General features: G+C 37.6%; 1 protein-coding gene across 3 annotated transcripts in view; it reads right to left on the bottom strand.

Moving 5' to 3' along the window:
* Positions 1–20,450, bottom strand: part of LOC124595671 (intraflagellar transport protein 80 homolog) — a 435,858-nt gene that overhangs the window by 174,119 nt on the left and 241,289 nt on the right. For 2 of the 3 annotated variants that reach the window (XM_047134522.1, XM_047134521.1), the window contains exons 9-10: positions 16,192–16,355; positions 5,673–5,870 (exon numbers count right to left, since the gene is read on the bottom strand). In XM_047134522.1, coding sequence (XP_046990478.1) covers positions 5,673–5,870; positions 16,192–16,355 — 362 coding nt within the window. The remainder of the gene's footprint in view (positions 1–5,672; positions 5,871–16,191; positions 16,356–20,450) is intronic. The other variant, XM_047134523.1, reaches the window with a different exon arrangement.

Raw genomic sequence — 20,450 nt, 5'->3', positions numbered from 1 at the left:
ATCAGTACCTCATCTACCCAGTCAGTAATTAACTACCCTCATACAGAATTCATTTATTTGGACAAGTACTGTAATTCAGGCATTTCCACTATGAAGCGCTGTAGAATGAAAGAAGTTGTGTAATGTGTTTACAATTAATATTTTTGCTATGACTTACTATAGTAATATTTAGAAAAAGTCATAAATGAACATAACACATTTAGCAGAAATGCTGCTGTTATGGGAAACTCTACATCCTAACGATATGAGTAAAGATAACCACACACGTCATGGAACTTCCTCCTCTGAATTGTCCAGCAATTAAACCCAACCTGTGCAGTCAGCAGTATTAGATACTCACATCCTACTTCTAGCAAATGTATGTAGGGAATATTAATAAGAGCCCCATCATATATTGCATCAGCTGTAAATTGGGTCTAGTGTCGTTCCAGCTATTTCCTAAGTGTTATTCAAGACAACTACATTTCTAAGCAACAAGTTTGAGATACTGTCTCCCACTGAAACTAAAACTGAGCCAACCAGACTAACTTCACTTGTTGGGAAACATGTTGTGACCCATATCAAGGGCAGGCAAATGCAAAAGGATAATAATCCATTAATTGTCAGCAGTTCACATGAATGGCAAAAATGGAACCCCTTAGGGAAGTGGCAGCAAAGAATGGGGAGGATCACCTTATACACTCTTAATGCATCCCTCGATGCTTCATTCAATGTGCTGAAGAGGCTTTTCCAGCAGCCCCCAGGGGGGAACAGTGTAGAACCAACTGCAGATTGTGGCACTCATTGGAACAATTGATGTCTGTTGTCTGGGCTCTGATTCATACTTGGATCATTCCTGTGATTTATAGAGAAGACTGAGGAGACTAGCTTTGCTCTCAGAATTTTAATGGAACTTATAGCCTGCATCACTGTCCAAGAACTGGCCATGGCTCCTTGATTCTGAACGAAGAGGAAGGCCAAACCAGAGACTTTGAAGTTTTTATGACACTTATGATGTATGACTGAGAACTGTAGGCTCCCCCTCATTGGGTCAGGTGTGCACTACACATCAATCAGAGGCTACTATCCAGGTATTTAAGTGGGGTGTGTGCACAAGGTTATTTAAGGTTAGGTGACACTTTGTTCAGTCGAGATACAATAGTTGGAGATGATCACAGCATATCAGTGTGAGAAGCAAAGAAATGCTCCACACAGGCTAGTGTGTTAATATACTAATGCTCAATTGTCAAAGCGCTCTGAGCATAATGCCAGAGTTTGAAGTGTTCCCAGAAATTAAAGCAGCTCCCTTAATACTAAGTACAGAAAATGTTAAAATCTGAAATTGATAGCAGTGAGATTTTGGGGTAAAATATAAGTGTACAACCAAAGGATAGGCAAATAGAAAACAGACATGTCATATTTGTAATAGTAGACAGGGAACTCAATTCCACTGCTTATAAATTGAGGAGGCATGTGAGATTGAGCAAGACTCAGTATGAGTGATTGGTCTTTCTATTGACCAGCAGATTCACCCTCAGAATTAACTGAGAAGTTTAGAGAAATCATCAGCTTACCAAGATATATGTTACACATTCACATTGTCATCATTGGAGTACACTCAATCATCAGCCATTGATTGTGATTAATACAGGTTTGTTCCTGAAAGCTACCTGGAAGAGACAGTTTGGCTGCTCACTCATAATGGAAATATATTGGATCCAATGGCAACAAATAGAACTGACCTCTTTGAGGATGTCCTCATTGAAATGGGTACCAACAGGCTGGTGCAAGTTTTCCAATTAGACACCACTTCGGCGACTTGCATGTCGCTGACCTACCCCAGTAATCTCATCATGGAGAGGATCACAGTTTAACATGGGGTCCAAACCACATGGTGTTCTTGGTGAATCTTTACATCACTGAGATGTGAAAACTATGTTACAGGTAGACTGAAATATTCCTTGCTCTGACTGAAATTTGATCCCATGACTTTTGGTCTTCAGGTCTGACTATTGCTAACCACAAGGCACTGGTACCAACGATGATTACTGAAATATACATGGCTGCTAATACAAGTTAAAAGATTGATATATTCAGTAAATTAAATAAAGAGGCATTAGTAATTATTTAGGAATAAAGGGGACGACTCACTGAAAGGCAGAAGTGCTGCATTGTTGATAAACATAAACAAATGGTATGGAGCTTGGCTATCTTTTGAAATGCACTTCCTTTTTCTGGCTGTAGCAAAAAGACACACATACACACACACACACACACACACACACACACACAAATGTGCACGCCTCTCTTCGTACATTGTACTTTTTCGACTGAGGACAATGTAGGGAGACAGCCATGTGCATGTGTGTGTGTGTGTGTGTGTGTGTGTGTGTGTGTGTGTGTGTGTGTGTGTGTTTGTGTGCATACTTTTCCTACAGCCAGAAAAAGGAAGTGCAATCTGAAAGCTAGCCAAGCTCCATAACTTTTCTTTGTGTGCCAGCCAACCATGCAGTGCTTCTGCCTTTGAGTGAGCCATCTCCTTTATTCATAAGTAATTCACAATTTTCAACCAGAACATTCCATAAATTATTAAAGGGCATTAGTGTCTTATCCTTACAAGGAACTTGAAACAATTAACTCAGGACAGAAGCTTATAGAAGCAATGTGGCTACAGTTCACAAGACTAGCTGGCCAAGCACTGGATAAGTATATAGCTGGTAGAGCAGTTCATAATGGGATTTTCCGTGGAACACACTCATTGTAAAGAAACTTCTAATGAAATAAAGACAAGGAAGCATAGGGATATAGACAGACAAAAGATAAACAAAATGTGTTTGCTGTCTAAGAAAGCAAAGCATGTTGCCTTCAACACCTACTAAAGCAGATTATTATCAAAAGATCTCTCACAGAACCCAAAGAAATTCTTGGATTATGTAAAGGCACAAACATTATTTTCCAGACACTCATGGATGATACAGGAACTGAAATTGTGGATTGATGAGAAAAAGTAGAAATGCTGAACTCTGTTTACAAAAGTTCCTTTACAAAGGAGTACTGACCCAGTTTAATTCTCAAATGACCTCAGACATGAGTGATATAGATCTTAATGTCTACATCTACTTCCATACTCCGCAAGCCATGTGTGGTGTATGGTGGTGGAGGGTACTCTGGACCACCATCAATCAGTTACTTTCCTGTTCCACTTGCAAATAGAGCAAGGGAAAAATGATTATCTATATGCCTTCATAAGAGACATAATTCCTCTTATCTTCTTGGTGCTTATGTGAAATGATTGTTGGCGGCAGTACAATCGTTTTGCAGTCTGTTTCAAATGCCAGTTCTCTAAATTTTCTCAATAGTTTTCATTGAAAAGAAAATCAACTTCCCTCCAGGACTGCAATTTGAGTTTCCAAAGCATCTGTGGCATGTTGACTGAATCTACTGGTAACAAATATAGCAGCCCTCTTCTGAATTGCTTTAATGTCTTCCTTTCATCCAGCCTGGTGGAGATCCCAAACACTCAAGCAGTACTCAAGAATGGGCTGCACTAATATCAATGGCACAGAGAAACAGGTAAAATTGAAAAAAAAAAATGAGGCTCCAGGGCCCATTGGAATTCCTTTCAGGTTATTTATGCATTTCATGCTTTTCTCAAATGACACCCTGAAGCTATAGATGAAGGCTGTCATATAGTTGCATTTTTAGAGGTAAAGCAGATGGCACACTTCAGTTAATTGGTAGGATAGTAGAAAAATGCAATCGATCTACTAAAGGGATTGCTCACGACACACTAGTACAACACCTATTAGAATATTCCCCATGTTTGTAGGTCCTGTACCAAATAAGATTAACATGGGATATTGAAGGGCAGCACAAATATTCACATGTTTGTATGTCACATGGGAGGGATCTAGGTTCCTGTTTTATTGCTCAAATTATTTGGATCCTGTAAGCTAATACAGGAACTTCTGAAGTCTAGAGATGTTCTCCATTCTCTTCCACAACATTTTTTCCTCTTTCTCCTTTTTTCATCAAATTAAAATTTTTTAACAGGAATGCAGGTGCTATGCTTTCAACAACAACTAATATTTTGACAGGTGAACACCCCATCACTTTCAAGGCACAAGTGCAGCGGGAGAGTAGCTGGTATGGAAATTTAAACTTTCAGCAGGCAAGAGTGCACTGACCAAGAGCCATTAAACAGCATAAGCAGAAAGACAGCACACAAACTGTAAACAGATCACGCCACCACAAAACCAAAGCTGACCAAGATCTGAATTTATCAACAGGGAATAGTAAATACCAAGAGATGAGCAATTGACTCTGTTTCTCTGCTGTTTCACCAGGAAGAGAGCAGGATCCCATGCAGAATTCAAGAAAAATCCTCCATCTCTGTTTATAAGGCCACTTGCTAATATAATCTCACCTACTTCCTTAATAACATCAGCCCAATAGCTGGAAGTGCATGCCATAATCTCTGTGTTATATTCTGTAGGAAGACTGGTACTATGACAATGTCCAGCAACAGGTCTGCTCAGTTGTTGTATGCATCTGAGACAATTTTTTTGCTTTGTGCACTGGTCTTCACTGGTCATAATGGTCTGAGCAATGTATGACATGCCACAACTGTATGAGATACAGTAGACACTGCACTTATGCAAACCAAAATCATTTTACAGATCCTAAAAGGGCCATTATCTTGGTGTTTGAGAAACACACTTAACACCGAATTTGTGCAGAATACATTCAATCCTATTGGAAATGCTACAGATTTAGGTACCACCTTGATATTTTCATTCTTCACATGGTTCACATGTTGGTCTTATTGGTTGTATGGTGGTGCGAGTTGTTTATGGTGTGTGCCATCTTTCTGCACCATTTGTTTCTTGGTTGATGTAGCTCTACCTACCATTGTTTCAACATCTTGTAATGTTTATTTTATTTTGCATACTTTTCTTTTCTCTCAAGTTTTTCTAAAAATTTTCTTCATTTACTAAAGTTGCTTTTAATTTCCTATGTTAGTTACAAATTGTCTCCTGAGATTCAATAAAAATTTCAAATATGTATGACTTTCAGCTACGCTGAACTTGTTTACATTTTCGTCTCTGTACGCATGTTATTTGCACACTTTTTGTTACCACATCAAGTGCTCTGTCCTCAATTGGCAGAAGTCAGAAAACTGGATAACTATAGTCTATGTACATCAACAATTGCCAACCACTGGAGTCAAGCAATACATTAACATAGTAATAGTTATGCCACCATTGCCAAACTCCTCCATTTTCTATTCAACATTTTTATAAGTAGCTCTATTAATACTGTAGTTAATGATTGTCACCATAAGCAAATAGAAAATGAGATGCAAAAATTCTAAAATCATTGACTATATTGAAAGTAGCAGCTCTTTTGTGCACTGAACAGAAACTTCATTTAAACATATGTCATGTATATGTATATTTCTACTGTATCTGGCCATTGTTGTTTCTCATTTTCAGTTCTTGTGTTTTTGGCAATGGCCTATTGCTGCAAGTCCTTTGTTTTTATCTTATTCCGAATTTAGTTATGTGAACACTGGTTACAAATATATTCCTAATGTAATAATGACTCATGTAGCCTTTGCTGTAGTATTTGATGTATTCATTGTGTAAAATTACAATAGGTTTAATGATCTCCAAAACTAGAAGTGTATTTACCAAGTTTTCTTAGTTTCCGTGTTGCCATTCCTCTTATGGTTGACACATACAAATCACGATTTTTGTCAATAATGGCAAGCTGTCTCATCAGTGAAGATCCCGCTTGATTCAAGGCAATCTCCATGACACTCATGCTATGTGAAATAGTTGGAAGTTCTGCTATAGAACGAGTACTTCCTATTTCAAAAAGATGCAAGACTGTAAAGGAGAATCATTAAATTGTGATTAATGTAATTGGATACTGGAAATGCATAAGTTATAACAAAGCAGGACACTGCTGTAAACAGTATATATCAGCCTTTATCTTGTAATACAAGTGTAAAATTCTGAAACTAGAATAATAATGGAACAGAAAGAAATTTCAAACATCAAAATGAGCTACACAAACTGTAGCATTCACAGCTTGGGAAATGCACTTTGAACCTTTGGCCCTCACCGGAAATAGAAGAATAAAATTCAAAACAAATATAACAGGCATTTGTACAGCTACCACCATTACATACTGTATTGTACTAATATCAAAAAATCGGTAACAGGTTTTCAGTTCAGAAGAAGATGCAAGGAAATGGCAAGATAGATAAACATGAATATAGAGATAGAATTTTTTTTTTTTTCGGGACATCAGTTTTTAAATGGTTTCATATGATACATTGTCGCTTCCCATTCTCCTTCACTCTTCATTTGCGAGTTTGGTTCAAATGGTGTGCTGAGTCATTTGTGTTACATATTCAAAAAATATTTCATTTGCAGTTCATACCTCTCACAAGGCCCGCCCTTGTCATCCAACCAATCACATCAGTTCTCTTCTTCTAGTGTACTGTCTTTGCAGGTTTCATTCTTTATCTGTCTGTATTAACACTATTCGTTTAATAGTTTCCTGCTTGTCAAACTTCTCACGTTACAGATCATAATCTTTGATTTTCAAAGACAAATGTTTCATTTTAAAACAACAGTAAATTACTATTACTTTCTTTTTATATTTATTTCACATTCATTAGCATGTAGTCCCTACTTCCTTCAAATCACTGTCAGTGGGAATCAAAATAGATATGTTGTTTGAGGGCATTGTGAAACATAAAAAACTGCTAATGAAAACATTTATTTGAATACATAATAAACATTACCGATTGTGTCCACTGAACGATTGTCCAGAGAGCTTCATAATGCAAAATGTGAAGCTGACTGAGTAAATAAGAAACATAATTGACATGTAAGATGTCAAGGAGCCATCAAAGAAAATATACCACACAAGGAACCAAATGTCATTTAATTTAGTTTACCAGTTTGCATTCTGCTCTGTTTCTTCCATACAATTTCATTTAAAATTGTGGTTGATACAGATCTGACACAAGTTGTAGCTCACAAATCGATTATTACACATATTGCTGTACTGATCTGACATTACAGAATGTGAGTTCCCAACCGTCATCTTCAAATGTTCTGTTATTGACATTATCGCCCACAACCTTTCCTCTGTGGCTTCCAAGGCATCACCAAGCCATGATGCTAAAGCATAAGTGGATGTTCACAAGAGCTCAGGACACTCAAATGCCTTATCAGTGTTCTGAGCTGACACCTTTTACACAGAAGCTGCACTTACCAGTATAGCAAACCAGAGTATCCACATAATGTTTATGGTTTCCATGAAAATCTTTCTTTGGCCTACGTGGTTAGAAGTGTAACATGTCGGTTCTGTGGAATAACGATGTACAAACTGTGGAATACCATTTTATTTCACAGAATCAACATGTTACACCAACAATGTCCCCACTGAGATGAAATATGTCATGTAACACAGTTTACTTGACTAATTACAAACATATTATAACATTAAAAATTGTTCATCAAATAACAACAGTTTTAACTTTCATTCAGTTATTATCATTATTAGTAGTTGCAGTTAAAGTCCCTTAAAACCAAACCAAAACATGTAAAAACATTTTTTTTTTTCTTTCAGTCCTTGTAGTTAATGAATATTAGATTTCTCAGGATGAACGTGAAAGTTATCATCCACAGGGGCCCTTCTTATTTATCTGTACATATTACAAAAATCACCATCACTTTTACGATTTCTTTCTGTTGTAACATATGCCCTGACTCATCATTTCTTACACATACCTACTTGTTTCAAAATTTAATTTCTTAGCTCTCCCCTTTGCATTTTCAATTTAGAAAAATGTTTATCACATAATTTAGCTTGCTTGGATAAAAGACAGAATACCTCCTTGACCACCTCATTTCATGCTTAACATACTTTGGTCAAAATTCTAGTGAATGTCTATTCAACCATACTTTTGTGCATCACATGCTATAATCTAGTAACTGACCTTCCCATTTTGCATTTTATTTGTATTGGATTCCCTTTCATACCATCATCCAATTATTCTACATGTGCATTATTTCCTTTTTGTAGATAAGAAAATGAGAGATATTTGTGTTGTTTGATCAAGCTATATCAATATTACAGGCTCTTACTCAAAGGCAACTGCATTTACTTTGCTTTTAATTGATTGATCAGAACAGAATAAGTTCCTCAAATCTATTAAGATAGAAAATGTTTAGGTTCATGTTTGCCATTGTACAGGGTGGCAGCCAGTGGAGGAATACATTTACAAGTTTTCTCCCAGAGCAACTTCGGTTTTGTCTACATGACACAAGTTGCCTGTCTTTCAGAACCGAGACAGTTCTATCCAGTTAAAGCTGCTGAGGAGAGCTGCCTTAAACCCTCATCTGAACTCACTAGTGAATTCACACCATTAGTTTTAGTCAATAGCATATGTTGGATACAGATCACATGTGTGGGACTGGAGGATTCTGCAGTGGAGAACACAGTTGCTTCCCTCTCTTGTGATCCAGACCTCGAGCACAACAGATGTCTTTCTTGGGAGGCAGAGCCTCTGGCTCTGTGTTCCATGACCACCCACTGACATCAATTAACGTGAACTGCCTTCCCTTCTGTTGCCCACTTCAATTAGTTGTTCGACCTCCTAGACTGGCATAAACCTGGTAACTTCTGAACCTAGGTGTGCCCCTTGTATACTGTACACTGAAATATATTCTCTTTATTTTACCTAATTTCCTGTTCTGTCATTTAATGGCAGCCCTGGATGCCCACTCACAAGTCCTGACCACTCGCCCTCCTGTACATTTTCGTCACAAGGCATATGTAACAACCTTCTTCCCTCTCCCTGCCCATGTACAACCATAAGGATCACATGCTGCTGATGTTTTAATCTACACCACTCTCTGCAGTTTCAGACTTGAGATCTGTGGTAAGTCAACCATGTGTGGAAATCATCAATGGCCAGATAAGTCCATTAGCTTTTAACTACTTTGGAGAAACTTCAACAGTCTCACTAACTCTGTAAGAGCTGCACTTACATCTTCTTCTACATCAGGCAGACACTGTGTAAATGTTTTCAATGTGTGTTGCCCACATATGTACAAAATCTTTAGCAGTGTGCACATTCACAGACCCTTATCTTTGTACAGCCCAACAACAAAGTTTCTTCACAGTATATCAGCTCTATCCAGTCATTCTTGCAATGCCATAATTTAAATATGTTTATTAAATCATCTAATAATAAACCTTTTCTCATGTTATTCCTCCAGTGTTTGTACATGCATGCTTCTACAAGTAGTCTTAACTTTCCAATAAATACTTGTGGACAATGACTGTTTGGCAGGGATCTATTCATTGCTACTAGAGTAAAAAAGTTTATCAAGGCAGTCACATTCCATCCACACAAAAAACAATGCAAAACTGCAGTTCAGAGTGTTTACCTATGTGAAACATACATTTTTTCTTCATTTCTTTAGACGAATGCTCACTATATTGACATCTGTTGAGAATAATTTTAAGTCTGCTCATAATCTCTATTTAATCTTTCCTATTTTTTTAATAAAATAAGACACATCTACTTAATCACTAATCAATCATTCACTTTTACACCTCTTAATGTAATATATTACTAACTCTAGCGTTCCTATTTCATTTACTTACATCCTTTATCCAGTAGCGCACTCTCTCATCAGAGATTGCTCGATTCTGTTGTATTATTTTTGCGCAGCACCTGTTACACAATTCATTAGTGCTCTTTCACCAGCGATAACTATAACCTTAACTATGACTCACCAAATTACTGGTTTTTGATTGCATGTTACCATGTCGTATTTCACTTAGGGAATGGTTTCCTTTCCCACCATTTCCCCCCGTTTACATGACATGCCTAACGTGTATTTTAACATCAGACATATAATCTGTCTTACTTAACAGTGAATATATTTGTTCATTGTGCATGTGTTACTTCCCCATGCTGTCCTCGTTAGTGGGTTGTAAATATCACCATTTGAGCTGCACAAGACAAGAGTTTCAACTAGGGAAATATATAAATGTGGAAAGAGGGTGATAAAATAGCTATTCCTGTAAAAGAAGTAAGAAAGGAAAATTAAGAATGGGCTTTGCAGGATCAAAGAGATAAAGATCATAGAGGCCCATTTGCTTGCTTGATAGGAAAAGCTTTTATGTACTCTGACCAACATTCTATCAGTACAAAGACATAAGTGACCCCTCTTCAACCTGTAGGTAACTGTCGCAAAAAAAATTGGCAGTGGCTAAACTGTGCAATCCTTCTGTATTAGAAATGGCTGCTAATCAAATTTTCACTGACATTAATAAATGGTTTAAAGCTAGTTCACTCTCATTAAACTTTGAAAAGACCCACTACATGCAGTTCAGAACCTGTAAGAGATTTCCTTTCAGCATGTGTGTAACATATGAAGACATTCAGATTGAAGAGGCTGACAGTGTTAAATTTCTGGGATTACAACTCGATAATAAATTCAGTTGGGAAGGGCATACCACAGAACTGCTTAAGTGGCTAAACAAGTCTGTCAGTGAGAATGGTGTCAGATGTAGGAGATATAGGTATAATGAAACTTGCATTTTTTGCTTACTTTCATTCTGTTATGTCATATGGGGTCATATTCTGGGGTAACTCAGGTAACTCATCAAACTGAGCAAAAGTTTCTAGCATGCTAAAGCATGTAATAAGAACCATTCGTGCAGTAAATTCAATAACATCATGCAGAAACCTGTTCTACAAACTCTGTATTCTAACCACAGCTTCTCAGTATATTTATTCCTTAATGAAATTTGTCGCAAGTAGGCCTAATATATCTCTGTTTCCAACCAATAGCTCAATACATAGTATCAATACTAGAAATAAGAACACACTACATAAAGACCTAAAATCACTTACCTTTGTCCAAAAAGAGGTCCAATGTTCAGAAACACACATTTTCAATAAATTGCCAGCAACCTTTAAAATCTTGGTTTCAGATAAAGCACTGTTTAAACAGAATGAAAGACTTTTTTGATCGGCAAATCCTTGTACTCTAAGATGAATATCTTAACAGAGACCGTTAGGCCAGCTTATGTTAAAATGTCGGTTAGATTTCATTTCTGACAGCACATTGTCACAACAGTCAAGATTAGGTATCTTGTGTATGATAAATTTATTAATGGCGCATAACAACATTTTATTCTGACTGTGTATTAATTCTGTACATATTAGCTATTCCAGTTTAATGTATTGTATTCACCTAGTTTGACAATCTCCTGACAAATTATCAGGGTATTAAGTATTATATTCAAATGTTTTATGTTTTCTATGTTACAGTTTCTGACATGTTCCATATCCACGAGAATCATCTCATTCTTTGGGTGTACAGAACGAAAACTGAATCTAATTTAATCTCTAATCCAAGACTTCCAACAACTTCCGGAATTCCTTCTGGTGTTCTGCAGTATTGCCTGAAGAATTGTGGGTAGTGCTAGTAGACTTAATTTTCTCCTGTACTTTTTGTGCACCCATTTGCTGTAAACATGCCTTCCAACTGATAAAAGTGTTTGTGTCACTAATTACTTCACCAAATTTTCTACTTTGTTCTAATGCCTGCACTCAGCCTCATCTGAGATTTCATTTTGCGCACTTTCAAATTCATGGGTGGGAAATTTGTGGAATCTTATCATTTAACTTTTTAATGTGTTCCTTATGTTTTCATTTGTAACTCCTTAGGTAACTGTAATATCATCCCTGTATTAGAAATTTTGTCTGTTTTTGTAGCTACCACCTCCCCTTGTCTTTTTAGTTTCTCCCCTTGTGCTTTTAAATTTGACAGCACTTGTCCTTGAGTTGTCATACTATTAGACTACTCTTCTAATTTCTTTAATATTTCTGGTAAACTGCCTTCCATTCTGCAGAGAGTCACCAGCATACATAAAGACATGAATCTATGTATCCTTAATAGCATTTAGATAATGTTGCTGGTAATCACACCATTGGACAAAACAAGTGCAATGTGTTTTTACATTGCTCAAAGAATAAATTACTAAAGAAAAAAAAATCTCAGGTTGGTGCTGTATACAGTTCACCTAATCAGGCATAAACCTAGCTGCATGTGTTTCACACGTGGACTATGCAAAGTAGTGATGAGCCACTGTGTAGTCATTTTGTAGTCAACTGATAAGATGTTACACTGAAAAGCAGGGCTGTGTTTTTAGCATTGTGGTCAGCCACTGCAAGGATGCTGTCGGAGATTACTGGCATAATTGTAATCTCAAAATCACAACACAGAATTCTCCTTTGTTATTGACAGAATTTTTCTCCACTCACATTCCAAAGTTTATTATAATCACACTGTATCCTCTGTACAATTTCATTTACAATTACAGGCGAATCAGATCTCACACAACTTGCAGCTCTCACATAAGATGTATTGCAGTACTGATTTGACATTACAGATTGAGAGTTCCCATCTGACATCTTCAGTTGTTCTGGTGTTGTCATTATCACTTGCACCCTTTCCTCCATGTTTTCCAAGGTACCACCCCAAGCAGTGATGCCAAAGCACGAGTGGTCCTCCACAACAGGTGGACATGCTCACTTGCTTTTATGCCTTGTCAGTGTTCTAAGATGACATCTTTCACACAAAATCTGCACATATGGCAAACCAGAGCATGAACAGTGTGATGTTATGCATTTAAAAACGTTTCCAGTTTTCACAAACATCTTTTGTTGGCCTAAGTGGTTAGAAGTCGAACATATTATTCCACAGAATCAACATGTTACACCACAAACTGTAGCCTGAGGGGATTTGGGAAGGAGGGTTGCATGAATGGAGGAGACAAGATGAATAAATAAGTCAAAAGGAGAAGAGAGGAAAAGGAAGGGACTGGCAAGAGCTAGCACAACAGAAGGTGAAGGGAATGGGAATACAGCACCAGAAAAGCTCACTCTGACAAGGCCAGAAGTAGGAAATTGTGTTGGCGATTTATGTGGGTATAAAATACAGTCAGTCATGGTTTTTTTTCCTTCTTTTCTTTTTTAATTATGATGTTGCAAAACACAACAACCTTTTCATTTCACAAACTTTTCGTCAACTAAATATCCATTATTTCCACAAGCATCAACATTATAGTGTCTAGCTGCTCATAGTTCACATAATGTTCACGTAACACTTCTATTGGTCGATAAGCCTGCATTGGCTTGAAAACTAATTATTGATACAAAAAATAAATTAAATCGAATTTATAAAAGGCAACTTGTTGCATATTGCACTCTATGCCTGCTCATGGACATCATTTAAAAAATCATCCAATAAAAATCTTCACCCAAATTGTCCATTTTGTCAACATTGTTTCTTTAAATATTCACTGTAGACAAACTACTCAACCAGCTTCTGAGCAACCAATGTTTATTATAACAATTTTAAAACAACAGCATAAGGGGTGTTCAAAAAGAAATAAGCCAGAGGCATAATTATAGAAACCAGAACCTGTATGTTAGAGGTATTGACCCTAACTGTTTAGACACTTGTCCCACTGTGACAAAAGCGGTGAATGTCTGTCTCATAAAATTCCTGGGGCTGTGATGTTAACCAGTTCCATGTGTACAGATGGACGTCATCTTGTGAGGTGAATCATTTGCCCCTCAGAGCCTTTTTAAGGGGACCAAAATTGGGGTAATCACATGGAGAGAGGTTCGGACTGTATGGAGGGTGGCTGAGAACCTCCCATTTGAATTTCTGCAGGAGTGCCGTGACTTTGTTGGCCATATGAGGCTTTGAGTTGTCATGGAGCAGAATGACCCCATGGGAGAGATTGCCTGGTCATTCTGATTTGATCACTTGGCGAAGGTAGGTCAAGGTTTGCGAGTAGCACTGGGCATTCAAAGTTGTCCCATGTTGCAGGAAGCGAATCAGAAGGGGGCAATCTTGGTCAAAGAAGAACGTCAGCATAGCCTTTCCTACACTTGTGTGGATGGCCTTGGCTTTTTTTGGTGGTGGTGACACTGGATGTTTCCACTGGAGACTTTGTCGTTCTGATTCTGGTTCGAAGTGATGACACCATGACTCATCTCCAGCCACCACTCGCGCCAGGAATGCATTCCCTTCCTGAGCATAGTGTTGCAGATGAGCAAGACAGTGGGCCATTCATCATGCTTCCTGGTGTGGTTGAAGACTGTGGGGCACCCATTGGGCACAAACTTTGCAAATGTGGAGTTGTTCCTTCATGATGGTGTGAACACTTTTGACGCTCAAACCGACCACGGTGGCTATGGCTTTCACTGTCAGTAGACAGTCCTGGGTAATGAGTGCATCCACCAGCTGGACAATGTCATCAGTAATGCAGTATGGTGCTCCAGACCATGCGTCATTGGTTAATGACACCCGTCCTTCCCTGGAGTACTTGTGCCATGCCTTGACCCTTACAAGGAAATGCAGTGTTCGCTGTACACTTGTGACATTTGGACTCCTTCCATTGTCATAAAATGAACAGCACCTCTTTGCTCTTCACTTGATGCCTTCATGTCACTGTTTGCAATGTGACTGGCAATGTTGGGCGACTGATGCATGCTGCTGCTAACTCTGTATTGTCATGTGACGTGCACGTATGCCCTCTATCAATGGGCTGTGAACTTCCACACTCTGGTCGGAACCACACCCCATTACACATGCCACAATATTACTTTCCTGTCACCAGTTTGTGCATTTCTGACTCCAGCTTGTTTCTTCTTGAATACCCCTTAAAAAGTCACATCCAGTGGTTGTTTATAAGAGCAGCCCTTGTCTCACACTACAGGGGTGGGAATAGGTAGTATGTAAAAATTAGCATAATTATGGAATGCCTAGAGCAACTTTAACATAACTTTGTTGTTCTGTGTCTTAATAGTTGGAACAAAGAAATGTGCTGCTAGCTACTCTAACACATGAGACAAAGAGGAGAGCAACTTTAACATAACTTTGTTGTTCTATGTCTTAATAGCTGGAACAAAGGAATGTGCTGCTAGTTACTCTAACACATGAGACAAAGAGGTGACATGTAGAAATAATAAAAGCTGACAGACATTATTGTTGAATCCACAGTTTCTAGGTCACTACATGATTGTTGAGAGTCCTGATGATATTTTATCCCTAGTGATATGTACATATGTAGTTCACTCACCTATAACAGACTGATGTGCTGTGCATAAAAACAAGTAACAGAAAACAGTATTCATGTTAACTTTAAGCTCTTATTGTTTCTCTTTAATAGAAATTCATACATTCACACACACAAACACGCAGAAACACAAATGCACAAGGGGAGTGCATGTTTGTGTGATTGTGAATGTGTGTACTTTTATTATAGAAACAGCCAGAGCTCAAAAGCTAGTGTGAATACTGTTTTTTGTTACATGTTTTTACATGCCACACATCAGTATGCTATAAGTAAGTGATTGCCTTGCCCTAATTTTACGTTTTTTTCCCCCATCCAGGAATTTCTATATGTATATATTCAAGGAGTCGCGAAAAGATGTGATTTCAATCTTTTGACATAGTCAATACACACACACACACACACACACACACACACACAAACACACACAAACACACAAAATCAACTTTTGTTCACCCAAGAGTTTGTTTATTGTTTGTCCTAGTGATTAAATTGAAAATGTTGTTTAGAATCCAGTTTTTTTTAATTAATATTATGATGAATTTGTAAAACATTTTACTTTATGATTTATATAATGTAAAATGTACATTTCAGTAAAATTATAGAGGCATTTGATTCCTGTCTAATAGAAGATTGGAATAACTGGGAAAAGCAGAGTAATTTGTCTATTATATAATGCTGTCAAATATCTTAATTACAGCAGGCTTGTGTAAAGATACAATGCTGCAATAAAGTTTTTAAAAAATTATATATGGAGGGTATGTACATTTATAAAGGTTTATACATATTATAAACTACATTGAAATTCTATGAACCTAAATATTGTACATGGATCTTGGGATCTAAAATTTGTAAAAGCTATAATTGGAATTGTCTACTTTGTTACTAAAATTAATATGATTACAGCAAAACTTCATTAAGACTAATTTAGAGTCACTGCAGTACTAAAAAAACATAAATAATTTAAAAAATTAAAAAATGTTGCAGAGAAAAATTTTCTTAATTTTTTTCACTCACCCCTATCATCCACTTGATCTCTGACAGCCAGTGTATCACAGCTAGTGCTGACAAACATGGGGCTAAGAGTTTCTGGTTGCATTCCTCCCCATTTTGGAGAGCACAGCAATCGACCATCATAACCATGTAATGTGAAGTATGACTTTCCAACAATAACAAAGTGTCTGCGACAGAGATAAAATTGATTTATTTTTTATTCAACTCTTTATTTACAACAGATGACTGTCAATATTTGGAATTTCTTAGCAGAGTTGTTCACTCAAATGGTAAGCAACATAATGCTGGAGATACAACAAAACATAGTATGAAGAATAGTAATAACACACAAACTAAACAAGATAACCAAATTAGACATCTGATGTGGCTACAACACTTTACACAAAAATTTAAGTTGCATCGGTACACAAAAAATCCATGGGCAAAACACACTACGCAGTTTGTACAACAGAAAAATGAAATATTTGCGCCTGCACAGCAGTATTTACAACTGCAAATTCTTTAAATGACTGTGACGAGCAACACAGTGAGTAACTGCTACTGTACCACATGTTTTGTTTCTTCCTGTTCCATTCATGAATGAAGTGTAGGAATAATTCTTGCACCCTTGACAGAAACAGAATGTGTCAATACAGAGTTAATTAAAGACAAAAATCACAACAGCAGAGAGGGCACTATCAAGGCAGGTGTGCAGCCAGCTAGCATTGACACAGAGCTGATTATGGAGGATTCCGACAAGAATATGTAGCACATCTCCAAACCGACATTAGTTCCTGCACTATCGGAACATAGTGAGAGGGCACTGCCAGTCTTTACATGATCTCACCATGTGACCTGTGCAGTTCACTCATCCAGGGCTGTATACAAGGCTGGCCAGAATTAGGTACAGGAACTCTGTGTTTGATTCTCATCATGCTCCATCTGCCTTAAGTTTCTCACATCATTGTTAACATCACTATGACATGGACTCAGTTCATAAATTACCCTCCCAACTAAAGAGTATTTGCTGTGCATCAGGCTGTGCCTCAGACAACCTTATGAACTTTGTATGCGGTGAGTGCCTAATAAATACTAACTGAAATAGAAAACTGGTGACAAGCAAAACAGCACCTAAAGATAGACCTTGCTATGTCCAGGAAGGTGGCATGCTGGGTTGAGGAGGGCCAGGTGAGGCAGATGAGAGAGAAGGTGTTGAGGCTGTGAAGGAATGAAGATAGGATGTTTTGGCCATGAGTTGGAACTTTGCTCCCTTCACCTTCTACCTTAATTAATCCAATTTTACATCAATCTATGTTTAAGTAAAGTATGGATAGAGAATTTTTCCCCTACTCTCATAGCAAAAATTATTGTCAATTTCTGATAGGACCACGAATTCTTGCAGGTTCAGGGTGCTTTTCTGCCATTTATAGCAGGAGTAAGCAGCAGAGATCCATATTTTAGAGAAACCGGCTGCTACGGTATGTATTTTTGCATACAACATGTTATTTGTGTAGAGAGGCCAACCTCGGAATCTTGTGCTGAGGTGTCGAGGTTGCACATAATTATTCAAATTATAATTTTCTGCCATACCTGGCCTCTATCCTTATTTGTTAATCTATTCTACACCTGCTACAATACTTGTAAACAGTTACCTTTTTGATAAAGCTTTTCAGTTCATTAACTTGAAAACCAAGAGTTTCACATGCTCAAGAACAACTACATGAAGCAACAATAGATTGTCAGTGTGTAATTGTGTTGCTTTCATTCATCATTCTTGAGATGGGCCACTTGAAATATAAATGTGTTACAGCCAGAAATATAACCTTTGCTCATTGATGATCAAATGTTGAACCCAAAACAAATTGGCACCTGACATATTCACTCAATTAGCATCACTGAGCAACTAATAAAAATATTTCCAGTGAAAGATCAATATGAATCTGAACAATCGACTACAGATACTAACCCAGTGGACAATGAACATCCAAGAGTGGAGTATTTTCCCTCATTGACCTGACTTCTCAGCTATTATTAACTACTGCCTGCCTAAATTCATGGAGGATTGATTTTATACCTCTCTCACACACAACTGTGTTAGAAGGTTTGGTAAATGACTTCTACATGCTAACCAGAGCAAGTGTGGTTCTTAATAGTCGTATCTAGGTTTTACATCATTTTACTTTTATGTCACTGCAATAAATCTTCCTCTCGGTTACATTATACTTCACAAGTGGGACTGAAGAAATAGACTGTGTGACAGACGTGCTCAGCTGTGTACATACCTATGTACAAGAGGTGCACTGTGCCATGGCTCAGTGTGTTGTTGCTAGGACATTAAAATTAACAGAATTTATGCATCATTATAACCTGTAAGCACATTGTACTAGCCATTTACCATGTGTCCTACTGATACAACCACTTCCATACACTGATTACCACTCGTCACCTAGCTTTTGGAAGAAACTTGACTTCATATTTGACTCTTTTATTGCGACTGACTAAGCAGCCATCTAACCTTTCTGCTCCCAAGGACCTATCTCTGTCCTGTAGACATCCTCAAATACCCCCAGCCCTCCACTCCTACCCCATCCACTTATGGATGAGCCCATGTCTTTTGTTTGCTTAGGATGAACACCTGGACAGTGCAGCTGCCCGGATCACAAGTGAAGAAGACCAGATGTCTCACCTTTGTGAAAAGATACCTTTGGCACCTTACATGTAAGCTAACGCATGTGCCTCATTCCTACGCACTTCAGAAAGTCACTATGAACAACACAACATAAGTTTTAATTCCAACTTTGTATCTCTGATTGTAACACAACATTCTGACAACAATACAATATTGTAGAATACTCTACACGAAAAAGAACAAGAATTGTACAATTTCATTGCACAAAAACAAACTGGAAAGAAAAAATAACATTCATCAATACTTATCTTATTTTGAACCCACAATTCTAAGAATTATTTTCTGGCAATAACACCAGTGCAAACCATAGCCATCTGTTCATACAGATACTATCTACAGTAATCTATATTACTGTTGAAACAATTACATGATGAAGAGAAGCAGGTTGTTGCATTTCAATGGAACATCAGTATCAAAGGGATAATGTGCACATACATTTTAACATACAGTAAGCGAGACACATTCACATTCCCTGTGACCCCTCCTTGTTGAAGAATGCAGCTCAGTGGATTGAACTTCAAGCAAATCATATGAAGCTTGAAGTCAGACCATACATGTACATGCCCGAAGAGACACAGCAAGAGCTTGGCGTCACTGGGCAAAGGCCCAGCCGACTCAGTAGGAGGCTACATCACCTCTTGGCCACTGACATGCTACCAGCCGCAGCTTACTCAAATACGAATATATACAGCCATAAAAGGAGATTTTCAAGTCAATCACTTTGTCACTGGAAACAAATATGACTAGCAAAACAAATTACAGCTACAGTTCTTGGCATTCGCCACCTTGGGGAATGTCTTACAGTTTTAAAAATTACCTTTTTCTTGAGTCTTCACCTAATCTACAAAAGGTATCATTCATGAAATCTGGAACAGCACAAGTAAGTTCACCATCATAAGTTTGCTGCTGCACACTGAGATTGCTGATCCAGCACTATGGGAATACAGTCTTAGTGCAGGTAAGTCAGGAAAAAGTGGGTATAAGGAAATTGTGAGGAATCAGAATGAAACTATGAACGTTCACGCATCTGAGAACTGGAATTCCATAAACGAGACTACTTTCCAAAGAGATGACTATCACCAAATTTGTATCACCAATGTCTCCATCTGACTGACAAACAATGGTACTTGAAAGAAACCAAAAATACAGAAGGCAGTGAGTGCAGCTTCACAGTAATGATTCATGAAGGGTTAACATTGATTACTCACAGCTCCTACATGATTTTAAGAAATAAGATTTTTCAAGCAACAGTCACACCCCCTCATTATTGAAGGGATGAATAAGAATTATGTGAGATAATTATGATTCAGTAATGATGGAGAGATACTATGACTATTATAAACGCACAATGTTGAGCTAACTGCTTACATCACTGTTCCACCTACTTTGAAATGCACGTTACACTTAAGTGTATCACTTGAGTTTTATTTTACACGTTTTATGAGCATTTGCTTTACTGTATCATGTGTTACTTTTTCAGCATTTTGTATACTTTATTCAATGTGAGATAGAGACCAGGTTGCACCAGGTTGCAACAGTCCCTCTCCCCTGAAACTAGTAAGATATGAAATATAGATATGAGAGTACTTTTAAG

This window comes from Schistocerca americana, chromosome 2 (assembly GCF_021461395.2).
Source record: "Schistocerca americana isolate TAMUIC-IGC-003095 chromosome 2, iqSchAmer2.1, whole genome shotgun sequence".
Classification (NCBI taxonomy): domain Eukaryota; kingdom Metazoa; phylum Arthropoda; class Insecta; order Orthoptera; family Acrididae; genus Schistocerca; species Schistocerca americana.
Note: the sequence above shows the minus strand (reverse complement) of the source record. Positions and strands in the feature narration are given on the sequence as shown.